We start from the raw sequence: 11656 nt of genomic DNA on the forward strand, positions 1-11656 counted from the left end.
TGCTACAGTTTCTAATTTAAGGAAGAGAGTGTTTGCCGTCTCATTTAAAAATGAGACGGCAAAAGCAGTCCAACTAGGGTTTGAATTTCCAGAGAAAGTAGTCGCCACTAAAAATAGGTGAAGATTTACCCGCAGATGGCACTCATATGGCAATAGAATATTATTGTCAATCAGATAGTGAAGAAGAACTAGAATAAAGTGGTGGTGAATGATGAAAATGAGTTTGAAGACTCCATTTAACGCATATTGCAATTTATGTTTTTTTCTTTAATTTAGACCAGATAACCTAATGGGTATTCTTTTTTGGACTAGGTTCGGAGCATTTTTCAAACCTTCTTAAAATCCATAATTTTTGAATAAAATTCATAGAAAATCCCCCTTTTTTAATATTTTTATACTAAACAAACTTAGTCTGAAATATATTTTGTTTATTCCTTGGACTATCTTTGTTATGTTAATAAATCCGCCATTAAACCTAATAAGTCTAGAATTTGTAATAAAATTAAAAATATCCTATGCGCCACTTTTTGGCAATCTGAACCACTGTGCGTCGGTGAAGACACGGCCAAACATTGTCAAGTGTTCTTTACACATATGTATACATTCATGCCAGGCCGAGCACGATCCGAGCTTCGCCGGAACTCGTCCGTGCCCCGTCACAGAAATGTCGGCTTACATTTTTTTCTCGGATCCGCTCCGTTCCCGCCACGTTGCGGAAAGCATGAATGTACTTTTCCTGGTGCCCCGACTGCAATCTGCAGTCATGATATAAACAAAGCACACTTTTTATCACATCTGTAGTAGGTATTAGTGAATCTCACAGCAGTATTTGACGCCAAGGTATGCGTAAAACTGGACAATGAAAGGATGTAATGAAGAAGATAGGTCCTTCATCTTTCCCTTTGAGCATGTGTTCCACCTGCAGGTGTTGTTCTTTATTCATCAACTGCAATTTTTTTACGAAATAATGTGGCACCACACATTTGATATTTCAAGTCAAATTGTCAGATGTTAAAAAACTTAAAAACTAAACTGATTTTTATTAACATTTTTAACTGCTAAGCTATAGGTAAATACCAAGTAAATACACAGACAATTATATCCGTAGTACAATATTTAAATATTAAAATCGCAATCGCAGGTTACAGTCGCAGCGATTTAAAAATCGCAATCGCAGTTTTGCTCATCTCTAATAGCAAGGTGTTTTTTCACTAAAAGAAGATATTTTTTGCACTACCTACTGTAAAAAATTTCACTTTTAATACAGAAGATAGTAAAAAATAGCTACTTTTTGCACCATCGGCATCGTAGAATTTTGTTTTTATTTTTACATACCCCTAATATTTATGAGTGTGTAGGTATTATGTATGCTAGAAAATTTGCGTTTCAAATATTCATCTCAATTACAAATTTATGTGAACGAAATTACAAAGTTGTTTTTCTCTTAGAGTATTTTAAAATATTAATTCAAGTATACTGGAAATCATTAAATTTTCAATCATAAATTACTGGTTTTGATTACCAGAGTTAATCAAGAAGGAATAAAATTCCAAGCACACTACTGAATTATTGAAATCCATCTTACATATTTATGTTTTATAAATCTGTGAATATAAAGATAAAATAGTCTGAACACATTACTATTCTGGCTAAAGCAGTTAAACGAACAAGAAGTTTTACAGAGAAATCATTTTAAAAATGACAGTAAGAATATTTTATACTTATCTAGTTCCAAGTCGATTCTTCAATTATTTTTTAGGTATACCCAAAATCGACTCATTTATCAATACCGATGATATGTTCATCGTCTTTAGGTATTTTCCCGGCCGAGTTTATGTTTCAAGACAACAGTGTGCTTCAAATGCTTTATGCCAGATACTCAGTATTGATGCTTGGTTATTACATATTTTTTCTGCTTACGGCTTATATAAAATTATTTGATTTGGTTGCCGAATCGGATCCCAGACTTGACGAAATCTCCCGTAATTTATGTATTACTCTGATTTACACAGCCACAGTGGTGAGGCAGTTGATTATAAAAACCCATATGGGCGTTAGAAATCTTATCAGACAAATTATTCATTCAGAAGCTTACATTAGAAGTACTAAAGATCAAAAGGTAGTTTCACATCTTAGTCATAGTGATCTTAGTAGTCAGTATCTTAGCTGAACTCAATTTAACTCACTTTTTAAGTGAGTTAAATTGAGTTCAACTAAGATACTTAATCTTAACTGTATCAGTAAATTTAGCAGGTTCTATTTATTTGTCATAAATCGAGTTTGAACTGAGATAAAATCTTGATAAAATCTCTCCCTTGTCCCAACTGAGCTTGCATGTCAGCTGGCTTAGTTTAGTTAGTAGCTAGCTAAATTTTAAGTGAGACGAAATACGAAAGAGGTTATAAATCGCTGTTAGCGTGAACCGAACTGTTCATTTTTTTATTCATCTTAACTCATCTCAATTTGTCTTATCTTATTATATCTTAGTAATGAGATATACTAACATTTTCTGTAGGTAAAAAGAATACAGCTTACAATTCATCTACTTGTCGGTTTTGTATGAACTTGATTGTTCCTTGGCATTCATTCTCTATTTATTGACTCTCTTATCTCTCTAATGATAATGTAAACTTACACAGTTTCTTTTTTTCGCCCGTAGTTTTAGAAGAGCTTCGCAGTACAATTAATACCATCAAAAATAAATCCTCTTCTGGGACCGACGGGCTAACTTTAAAAATGTGTTCGAATCTGCCAGAAAGCACTCTGAAACACCTAACAACTTTAATAAACATGTCGTTCCAAAATGGTATTTTTCCAGAATGTCTTAAGACGGCAATAATCATTCCTCTGCATAAAGGAGAAGACAAAGATGAAGCTTCTAACTATCGCCCAATTGCACTCCTTCCAACGCTATCTAAGATCATAGAAAGGTGGTTAAAAGAAGGCTGGTATCTTTTCTGTTTAAGTACAAAATACTTACTGAATATCAATTTGGATTTCTAAGCAACAAGTCCACAAATGACGCTATGTTTTCCCACCTTAATAAAGTTTACTTCAGCCTAAACAACCATCATTCTGCAGCAACAATTTTCTGTGATTTTTCTGAGGCGTTCGATTGTGTAAATCATAAGATCCTAATTAATAAACTGCAGCACTATGGGTTCAGGGGATCATCTCTCGAATGGTTTAAGTCGTGTCTGAGCAACAGAAGTCAACTTGTGAGGGTGGATACCACGTTGTCTTCTAGCAAGCCAATAGAATGTTGAGTACCACAAGGCTCAGTACTAGGCCCTATTTTGTTTCTTGTTTTTATTAACGACGTTGCTAACATAAACATCAGTGGCAAAATATGTCTTTTTGCGGATGACACTAGCTTCACTTGGAGCAACAAGGACGTCACGGCACTTCATAGGATTATATCAAATGACTTAATCACTATTAAATCTTGGTGCGACTCGAACCTCCTGAGTCTCAACATTTCTAAAACTAAAGCTTTGTCGTATAAAAACTCGCTGCAGCCTTTTGTACTCAACAACACCTCCATTGACGTCGTAAAATCTGTGAAATTCTTAGGGCTTGTTGTGGACAATTCTCTGAAATGGGACGTACCTATCGAAGCTTTGTCGAAAAAATTGAGCTCTGCCTGTTTTGCATTAAGGTCTGTTTCTAAGGAGCTTAACTTGTCAGTGGCTAGAAATGTTTATTATGCGCTTTTTGAGTCGCACCTCAGGTATGCCCTTCCATTCTGGGGTACGTGTTGTGCGACTCAATTTGACCGTATTTTCAAGCTCCAGAAGAGAGCTGTTCGATATTCACTGGGACTGAACAGCAGAACTCATTGCCGGGACTTTTTTAAAGAATTAAAAATATTGACTCTTCCTTCCTTATTTATATTTGAATCCGTTTGCCTAATACGTAAACATGTATCAGCTTCTCAAGAAAGGCCATCTCACACTTATCCACTCAGGTCAGAGCAAGATCTTTATCTACCCACCCCACGCTTAGAGTTAGTTAAAAGTTCAATATTATACAATCGAAAAAAATGCACAATCACCTGCCATTTGAAATCAAATCCATAACATCATTTTTTTCATTTCGCTCTGAAGCTCTGAAAGCATTGAACTCTTATTTACTAGACAAGGCTTTCTACGCCGTAAATGAATTATATTTTGAAAATCGAATTTGATCTTGTAAACACTGGTGTAATGTTTGCTATTGCTATATTTACTAATGACATCGAAATAAATTTACTCAAATTTATTCAGAGGTCATTGATATTTTACTATAAACTAACTAAATATTTTTGAATATAATTTTTATTTTTTTGTTCTTTGACATTGTAAACATTTATAAATGTTTATTTTAAACAATAAGACTAGAGAGAATATTATTTGTATAATGTTTTGTATTATCTTTTGTTTGTTTGTTTGTGTACCTTGTTTTTTTACTTTGTTTGTTAGTTTACCTTTGTCTACAAATTGAAAAATTTTTTGACAATAAAGGCATTTATTTATTTATTTATATATATTATGTAGCTCTCGCCTCTATTTCCAAAAGAATTTGAAGAGTGGGTAAGTCGAGTAGGGTTTTATACCTTGCCGTTGTTTGGTTGGCTTTCTGCCACCAGGCAACTGATAATAGGTAACTTTTTTGTGATAATAGGCAACTTTTTTTTGTCCAGGTTTAATCCTAGATACTGAACTTCTTCCGCAAACGGAATTATCTCACCAAGAAGTGTGGGCGGTTTCAATTTGTCTATTTTTCTTCTTCTGCTGAATAGGATGATCGCAGGTTTCTGTGGATTTACACTTTGTTATTCTAGTGTGCAGCAGCCGTGAATTTCTTCTAAGACTTTCTGTATCTTTGAGGAGATCTCCTCCTCTTTGCCGATGTTACCTATCGTTACCTATCGCAGACCAAGACTGCATTTGTCTTGGTCATGAAGTCTAATAAATAGTCTTGATCTTGCAGGGCCAGTCTTGTTGTAGTAATATATACATACAGTGGTGGCCAAAAGTATGGAAACTTTTTTAATTTGTCATTTATGCTGAGAAATTAAAATATGAAATAAAACGACTTATATAATCGTGACCTACAAATAATTTCCTACAAAACCTAATACATTTAAATAAAAAATTACAGCTATCAAAAAATATATAAAAAATTATGAATATTTTCTTGGTCAAAAGTATGGAAACTTAAGAAGAATGTTTATTAAAATTCAAGATAATATAAAAATTACTAATATTTAGTGGAATGTACCTTTGAATTCATTACTTCTCTACATCTTCGTGGCATCGAATCGATCAATCTCGTACAATCTTTACTGGAAATGGCCGCCCATTCAGTTTTTAGCATTTCCCATAATTCATTTTTATTTGAAATAGAATGGTTTCGAATTTTGCTATCCAAATGGTCCCATAAATTTTCTATGGGGTTAAGATCCGGAGACTGTGAGGGCCAATCCATTAGTTGAACATTATGTTCATTTAACCAATTTTGAACAAACCGAGATTTATGCTTGGGATCATTGTCTTGCTGGAACAACCATCTGAGTGGCATTTCTTCATCAGCATGAGACAGCATATTATTCTCCAATATGTCTTTGTAAAAAAACGGTCCATTATCCCATCAATTTTAACAAGAGGACCAACACCTGAGCGAGAAAAACACCCCCATACCATTATACTCCCACCCCTATGTTTTACTGTGGGCATCTGGTACTTATGGCTGTACCGTGTACCTTTTGGTCTTCGGACATAACGTCTCCCGTCACTACCAAACAGGTGAAACTTGCTTTCGTTGCTAAACAGTACAGTATTCTTGAGCTGATCTTGAGCAAATTTAAAGCGGGCCATCCTATTTTTCTTTGATATTAGTGGTTTCTTCACCGCAACTCTTCCAAAAAGTCCCATGTCATCCAACCTTCTTCTCACCGTGCGTGCAGACACCGATATTCCCCTTTCACCCATTTCTCGAGATATGTCTGTGGATGTTTTTCTTGGATCTCCCATTGATATTCTCTTCATTACTTTCATTGTCCTTTCTTGGTCTTCCTGACTTAAAAGCTGTTGAAACGTTCCCTGTTTTATTAAATTTACGAATTATTTTCGAAACGGTGCCTTTTAAAATGTTTAAATTTTTACTTATTTGAATTTGTTTATAACCGCTCTTGTATAATTCAACTATTTTATTTTTTAAATCCGTAGAGAAATATTTAGACTTGGGCATGATGTTTATATTTATCTGAAGCAAATCGTACCGTTTATCAGCTTAAACTAAATAATTTTAATGTATTTATTTATGGTTTCCATACTTTTGGCTACAAGAAATCTATTGTTCTCCTACAAAAACTGCTAAACAGATTTTTTTCGCTGTGTAATTTTTGGAATACTTTTATTTGCTGATAAGCTGTTCATTTATATTCCTGAGAGTTTAAGCATAGCAATATTTTCTGTGATATTTTAAAAAGTAAAAAGTTTCCATACTTTTGGCCACCACTGTAAATCACATATTCACTTGCATACTGGCAATACTCATCATCACTGGCGTTCATGTCTATATTACTAATATTATATTAATTACAAATTTGTTAAAGTTAAACTGAATTTTAAGGTAATTGAAATTTACGACGACTGTGCCAGAGATACAGGTAGCAAATGCAAATATTATTTACTGATTTTGTTTATAATCACGATGCTGTACATTCTCAGACCAGTGTTTCTTCACGGCTATTACATTTCTAGTGGAAATTCAACATATTTTATTAAAAATCTACCGCTATCCTCTTGGTTCCCCTTTGATGAACAGGTCTACTATTTGGTAAGCTAAGCATAAAGCATAATATTTGTATAAAAAACTACCCTACTCAAATGTAATAAGAAAATACGCAAACTTTTATTTTTAGACCGCATATGTCTGGCATATATTTGATAGCCTAATTGGAGCTTCTTTTGTAACGTACACGGATATATTGATGTTTAGTCTTATAGTGTATCCAACTGGACAAATTAGGATCCTACACCATGTCCTTAAGAATTTTAGTACGTACATGGATAATGTAAAGAGGTTGAATAACATTGAAAACGATGAAGATGCTTCTTATACGACTTTTCGTGAATGCATTAGGAGGCATAAGGAAATTATAAGGTATAGTGCTATGTTTTTATGATTAGATTGGATTATGAGGTGGGTATCTATAGTATGTCTCCGGATTTGTCTTTACAAGAGGAAAACCTTTTTATTATTGACATTTTGGGAAAAAAATATTAAAAAAAAAAATTGCTTGTTCTAAAATGGTTAATCCCATTTATCTACTATTTTTATATTAAATAAAAAAAATAATGAAAATATTGTTGAATTTTTCCTAAAGTTTCATTAAAAACCGCGCAATTAGTGGAATACATTAGTGGTTTCAATTAGTGTCCCAACTAGCAAATATAGTTCCCAGTCCTGTTTAAAATGTCACTGCCCCTAAATTATAGTTCTTAGGCCAACTTAAAATGTTATTCTATAAGGAATAGTCACTTTGAAGTATATTTCGAGAGTGACTGGTTAGTGCCTACCTAACATAAAAGTGAACACCCCGATTGCAAGTCGCAAACATGTAATTTAAAGAAGTGGCTGGAACTACCCGAATCTTCGAATATGACACCATAAAAGACCAAACACTTTATAGTAACTTTTCAAAGTTACTAACAAGTGCTACCATAATGCCTCCATTAAGTTTTGTTACTTTATAGAAAATATTTAAGTTACGGGGTAGTCGCGGCCACGACACCTAGTTACTTCTAATTTATAGTAGCATTAAAAGTAGGAAAATGGTTACTGCTCCTTCCTAGGTCACTATACAGTAGCCGTCGCTCATCCATTGCCACTAAAAAGTCACGGGGATCAAAAACGGCTACTTTATAGTGTCCATATAACTTAATATACCCATTAGGGTATATATTACATTTATTAAAATGTAATTGCCTTAGATCGCATCGTGGTGCTGCTCTGTTTTAGTGTTTTCTTTTACTTGTATTTAAGTTTTATTAAAATTTAGTAAAATGCCTAAGGTGTATAAAAAGAAATTTAGATATTCTAGTATACTTTCTACAGAAGAATTAAGCAAAAGGAATCACTGCGAGCCGAAGCATCAACATCAGAAACAAAAACTACATCATTCTATAATCCTACTGATGAACATCATAAATCAGGTAGTGACTGTGACATTTTTGAAGCTGTTTCTGTAGATTTTTCGTTTCCATTTCGCGTCGTCGCGTTGCCAAATTGGAACTTTAAAGGACAAGGCGGAACGTTATAGTGGCACCAATGGAATGTATAGTAGTTCCAAAAAAGTTATTTTTTCTATAAAGTCACCTTTGGGTAGCTATAATTGCCACTTTATCAATCCGAAGATTTTAAAGGTCGAAACGTCTAGTGTTGGCCTAATATGTTATTGTTCCCGGTACTTTGTGGAAGCATATTACGGAACTATAAAGTATTTTTCAGATTAAACTGCCATATTTTTTTATGACTTTAGGCGAACAGTCAAATGACTCAAACATTATGCGTTTTCAAGCTAAATATACCTAGATTAAAGCTTTCTTCCTTAGTTATTTTGTTATTTCTGACGGTGGACTAATATTTTAAAGTTTGACCCCAGTTTCAAGCAAATTATTATTATTGTTTAATTACTACATGAGTTTCTATTTCAAATAATATAATAACTTGAAATATTTTGAGAGGCGCTCAAACATTTTGTCGTATAAACCCACTATTTTATTCAGTAAAGTACGTCGATTGCGTTCTGGAATTTAGCTAAAAAAGGCATTAAAATCGCACGGTAAATAACGAAAAAATAATAATGGCCTCCATAATTATTTTCCATCATGACATTATTTATTTTTATGAATGAAGTTTAACAGCTTAACGATAGCTCTACATGTCGGTGGATAACACTTGGCTGCCACAAACTCGCGACTAGGCAGCTTCATAACAGATAAGTCGCATTCACCAGTAGGCTACTTTATAGTAACACATCATAGTAACTCTTTGAGTGGCACACAGTACCCAAGACACTACCCGGCTACTCAAAATCTTTCCCCATCTTGGTCGCAGTTACTTAGCAGCTACGAATATATGACGTAGCGGCCGATGGTCACAGCCCACTTTGTAGTGGCTTTGATAGTAGCAGTTACGTATCTGCCACTATAAATGCTAGTTGGGGTAGAAGTTTGTTTCTCGAATTTGAATGTAAGCATTTAAAACGTTAAAATCGGTCGGAATTTTCAATTAGTGGCAAAAGTTACCAAACTTTTAACTTGTCTACTAATTAAAGTTCAAAACTTGCGACATATGTCATTTTGGCCTTTGATTATCATCCGTCAAGAGAAAATATGGTTAGAAATCAAAAGTTTATTGTTTTATGAGCTAAATATTAGGCTTTCTCTATGGATTCAACTGATTAGCGCAAGCTGTTGCCAGGATATTCTATTAATTTTAATTGTGTTTTTTAAGTATAAAGTGTAATTGAAACCACTAATTTAATCCACTAATTGCGAGGTTCTGAATGAAGCATAAGTCCTAAAAATCAAAACAATTCGAATTTTGTTTTCATTCTTTGATTGATTGTTGTTTATAGAATTATTTTAATTAATGTCATATTTTTTACTGTTTAAAAATGATAAAGAAGCACAACATTTATTTTGTTCATTGCTACGACAAGGGTGACAATAATTATCAGAAAATGTGATACTTTAACTACAGAAAAAAAATGTGACGTTAATCAAAATTAATAGTACCCATATATTAAAGAATGAAATCTAAATTATACTACCATAGAAACGCCTTTTGATTTTTAGGACTATGAATTAATTCCAAAGTAATTTCCGCCACAATCCAAACTTTCATCATAGTAAACAAGGATCATAGTAAAACTTTTTCATCACCTTTTTTTTTGAATTTCAGATATGTGGATAATTTTAATGAAAGCATGAGTATTTTAATGATATTCGATTTTCTACAAAGTTCCCTACAAATAGCTACCATTTTAACGCAAATTTTAGGGGTGAGTTGTATTACTGAGATTATATTAATTTCTATTAATGTTACTGACGTTTTAGAATCCAATATCGCTAATGTTAGTACTATTCGTTGGAGCGTTTTTTCTTGGGATGATCTTAAGATTGATTCTCTATTATTATTATGCAAATGACGTCATTGTGTTGGTGAGTTTATTAGGTTTTTGTCAGAATTAAACCAGTTCTAATGATAGATGGATAGTATTTATAACTTTATCAATCAATTATTAATAAATTACAGAGTAGTGAGTTGGGAGTGGCTATATGGGAAAGCAACTGGTACGAGCAGCCACCCAAAGTAAAGTTTATGATGCATGTGTTTATGATGAGATCACAGAAAGCGTTAAAACTTTTTATTGGTCCATTTAGCGTTATGTCTCTAGATTCGTTTATTGCTGTAAGTAGTTCTCAGAAAGTAATTCTCAGAAAAGTTTATAAGGTAGTGTAATTAACACTACATATTGGTATTGCTTCAGTAATATACTGAAGTTAACTGAAGACTTAGGATTAATTGTATTAATAATAATATAAATGTTTTTTTAGATCCTGAAAGCGACATATTCATATATAATGTTGATGTATGGTGTGAATTAAGGTTTTCTATAATCAAGAGTTCAACAGTGGTTTTAAGAGTAGCCTCTATTACACTAGATTCGCTTCACATATCTATTAGTGCTTATAGATGTGCTTATTAATAATTATAGTGTTAAAATTTATCTGTTAGTAACTATATCTCATATTATAAAGGTAGCCGCACACATACAGTTTTTCCTCGAGATAAAAGTTGTTAAAACCATTAGGTTGTCGGAGGGCTGCACACTGCACAGTCTACAAAATCTTTATCGAAAACTATTGTGAATAACTGTGCTATACAGGGTGAGTCTTAAATAAGTGCAAATATTTTCAGAGCTGGTAGATCTCGATAAAATAAACATATTTTCGCTTTGCCGTTTTTCAAATAAATCTAAAATAACCGAGATATTTTACTTTGAAAATTTCCCCCAAAAAATTATTTTTTGTCAAAATTTTGAGAACCACAGGATCTTTTCTGGATTTCTTCCTTGTAAATTTAAACTACTACCTATTTTGCGGCCATATTATCAACAAATTATATTTTTTAACTAAAAACTAAAAAAAATTGGGGTCGATATATACTACCCCTAAAAATATTTGTACTTATTTAAGACTCAACCTGTATAGACGAGTCACGAACTAACGTAAAATCTCCGTGTGTGGGTCATCCGAACTTGAAAAAAAATCTTCAAGACGTCTACTGCGGCGTTATGTCTTGAGGAAAAACCTTGCGTGTGTGGCTAGCTTAATACTTTTAAATTTTATTAGTGTATTTTACGAGTATAAGATACAAGCTGGATATAAATTGTTAATTTTAAGAAAGAATCATGCAACTTATTTTACTGGAGAACCAACTTTTATAAAATCGTATTTTCTTTCAAAATTATCCAAAATAGTGTCTAAAATTGTCAATCAATATACAGAAATCTTTTGAAATCAATGCCGCAAAAACAAATCTTGAGAAAACATGAGTGCCGAAAAATAAAAATTCTGTATTTCGAAGGGGACTATAACAA

At 33.0% G+C, this 11656-nt stretch overlaps 1 protein-coding gene across 1 annotated transcript; it reads left to right on the forward strand.

Annotated features, from left to right (window-relative positions):
* The first annotated feature begins 2047 nt into the window (after nt 1-2047).
* LOC115891416 (odorant receptor 49b-like) lies at nt 2048-11432 on the forward strand. The gene is made up of 7 exons (XM_030911858.1): nt 2048-2119; nt 6616-6822; nt 6908-7149; nt 9955-10054; nt 10110-10214; nt 10309-10464; nt 10611-11432. The coding sequence occupies exons 1-7, from the start codon at nt 2048-2050 to the stop codon at nt 10659-10661; spliced, it is 933 nt and encodes a 310-aa protein (XP_030767718.1). The 3' UTR covers nt 10662-11432.
* The last annotated feature ends 224 nt before the right edge of the window (nt 11433-11656 follow it).

The sequence above is a fragment of the Sitophilus oryzae genome, unplaced genomic scaffold, assembly GCF_002938485.1.
Source record: "Sitophilus oryzae breed Bouriz unplaced genomic scaffold, Soryzae_2.0 scaffold_1181_pilon_pilon, whole genome shotgun sequence".
NCBI lineage: Eukaryota > Metazoa > Arthropoda > Insecta > Coleoptera > Curculionidae > Sitophilus > Sitophilus oryzae.

What these genes read in the sequence shown, in the direction of transcription:
- LOC115891416 (XM_030911858.1), top strand. Translation starts at nt 2,048, where the DNA reads ATGGGCGTTAGAAATCTTATCAGACAAATTATTCATTCAGAAGCTTAC. An exon ending in GAAGTACTAAAGATCAAAAG is followed by an intron (nt 2,120 to 6,615) that starts GTAGTTTCACAT and finishes CTGAATTTTAAG; the next exon opens with GTAATTGAAATTTACGACGA. An exon ending in CTCTAGATTCGTTTATTGCT is followed by an intron (nt 10,465 to 10,610) that starts GTAAGTAGTTCT and finishes ATGTTTTTTTAG; the next exon opens with ATCCTGAAAGCGACATATTC.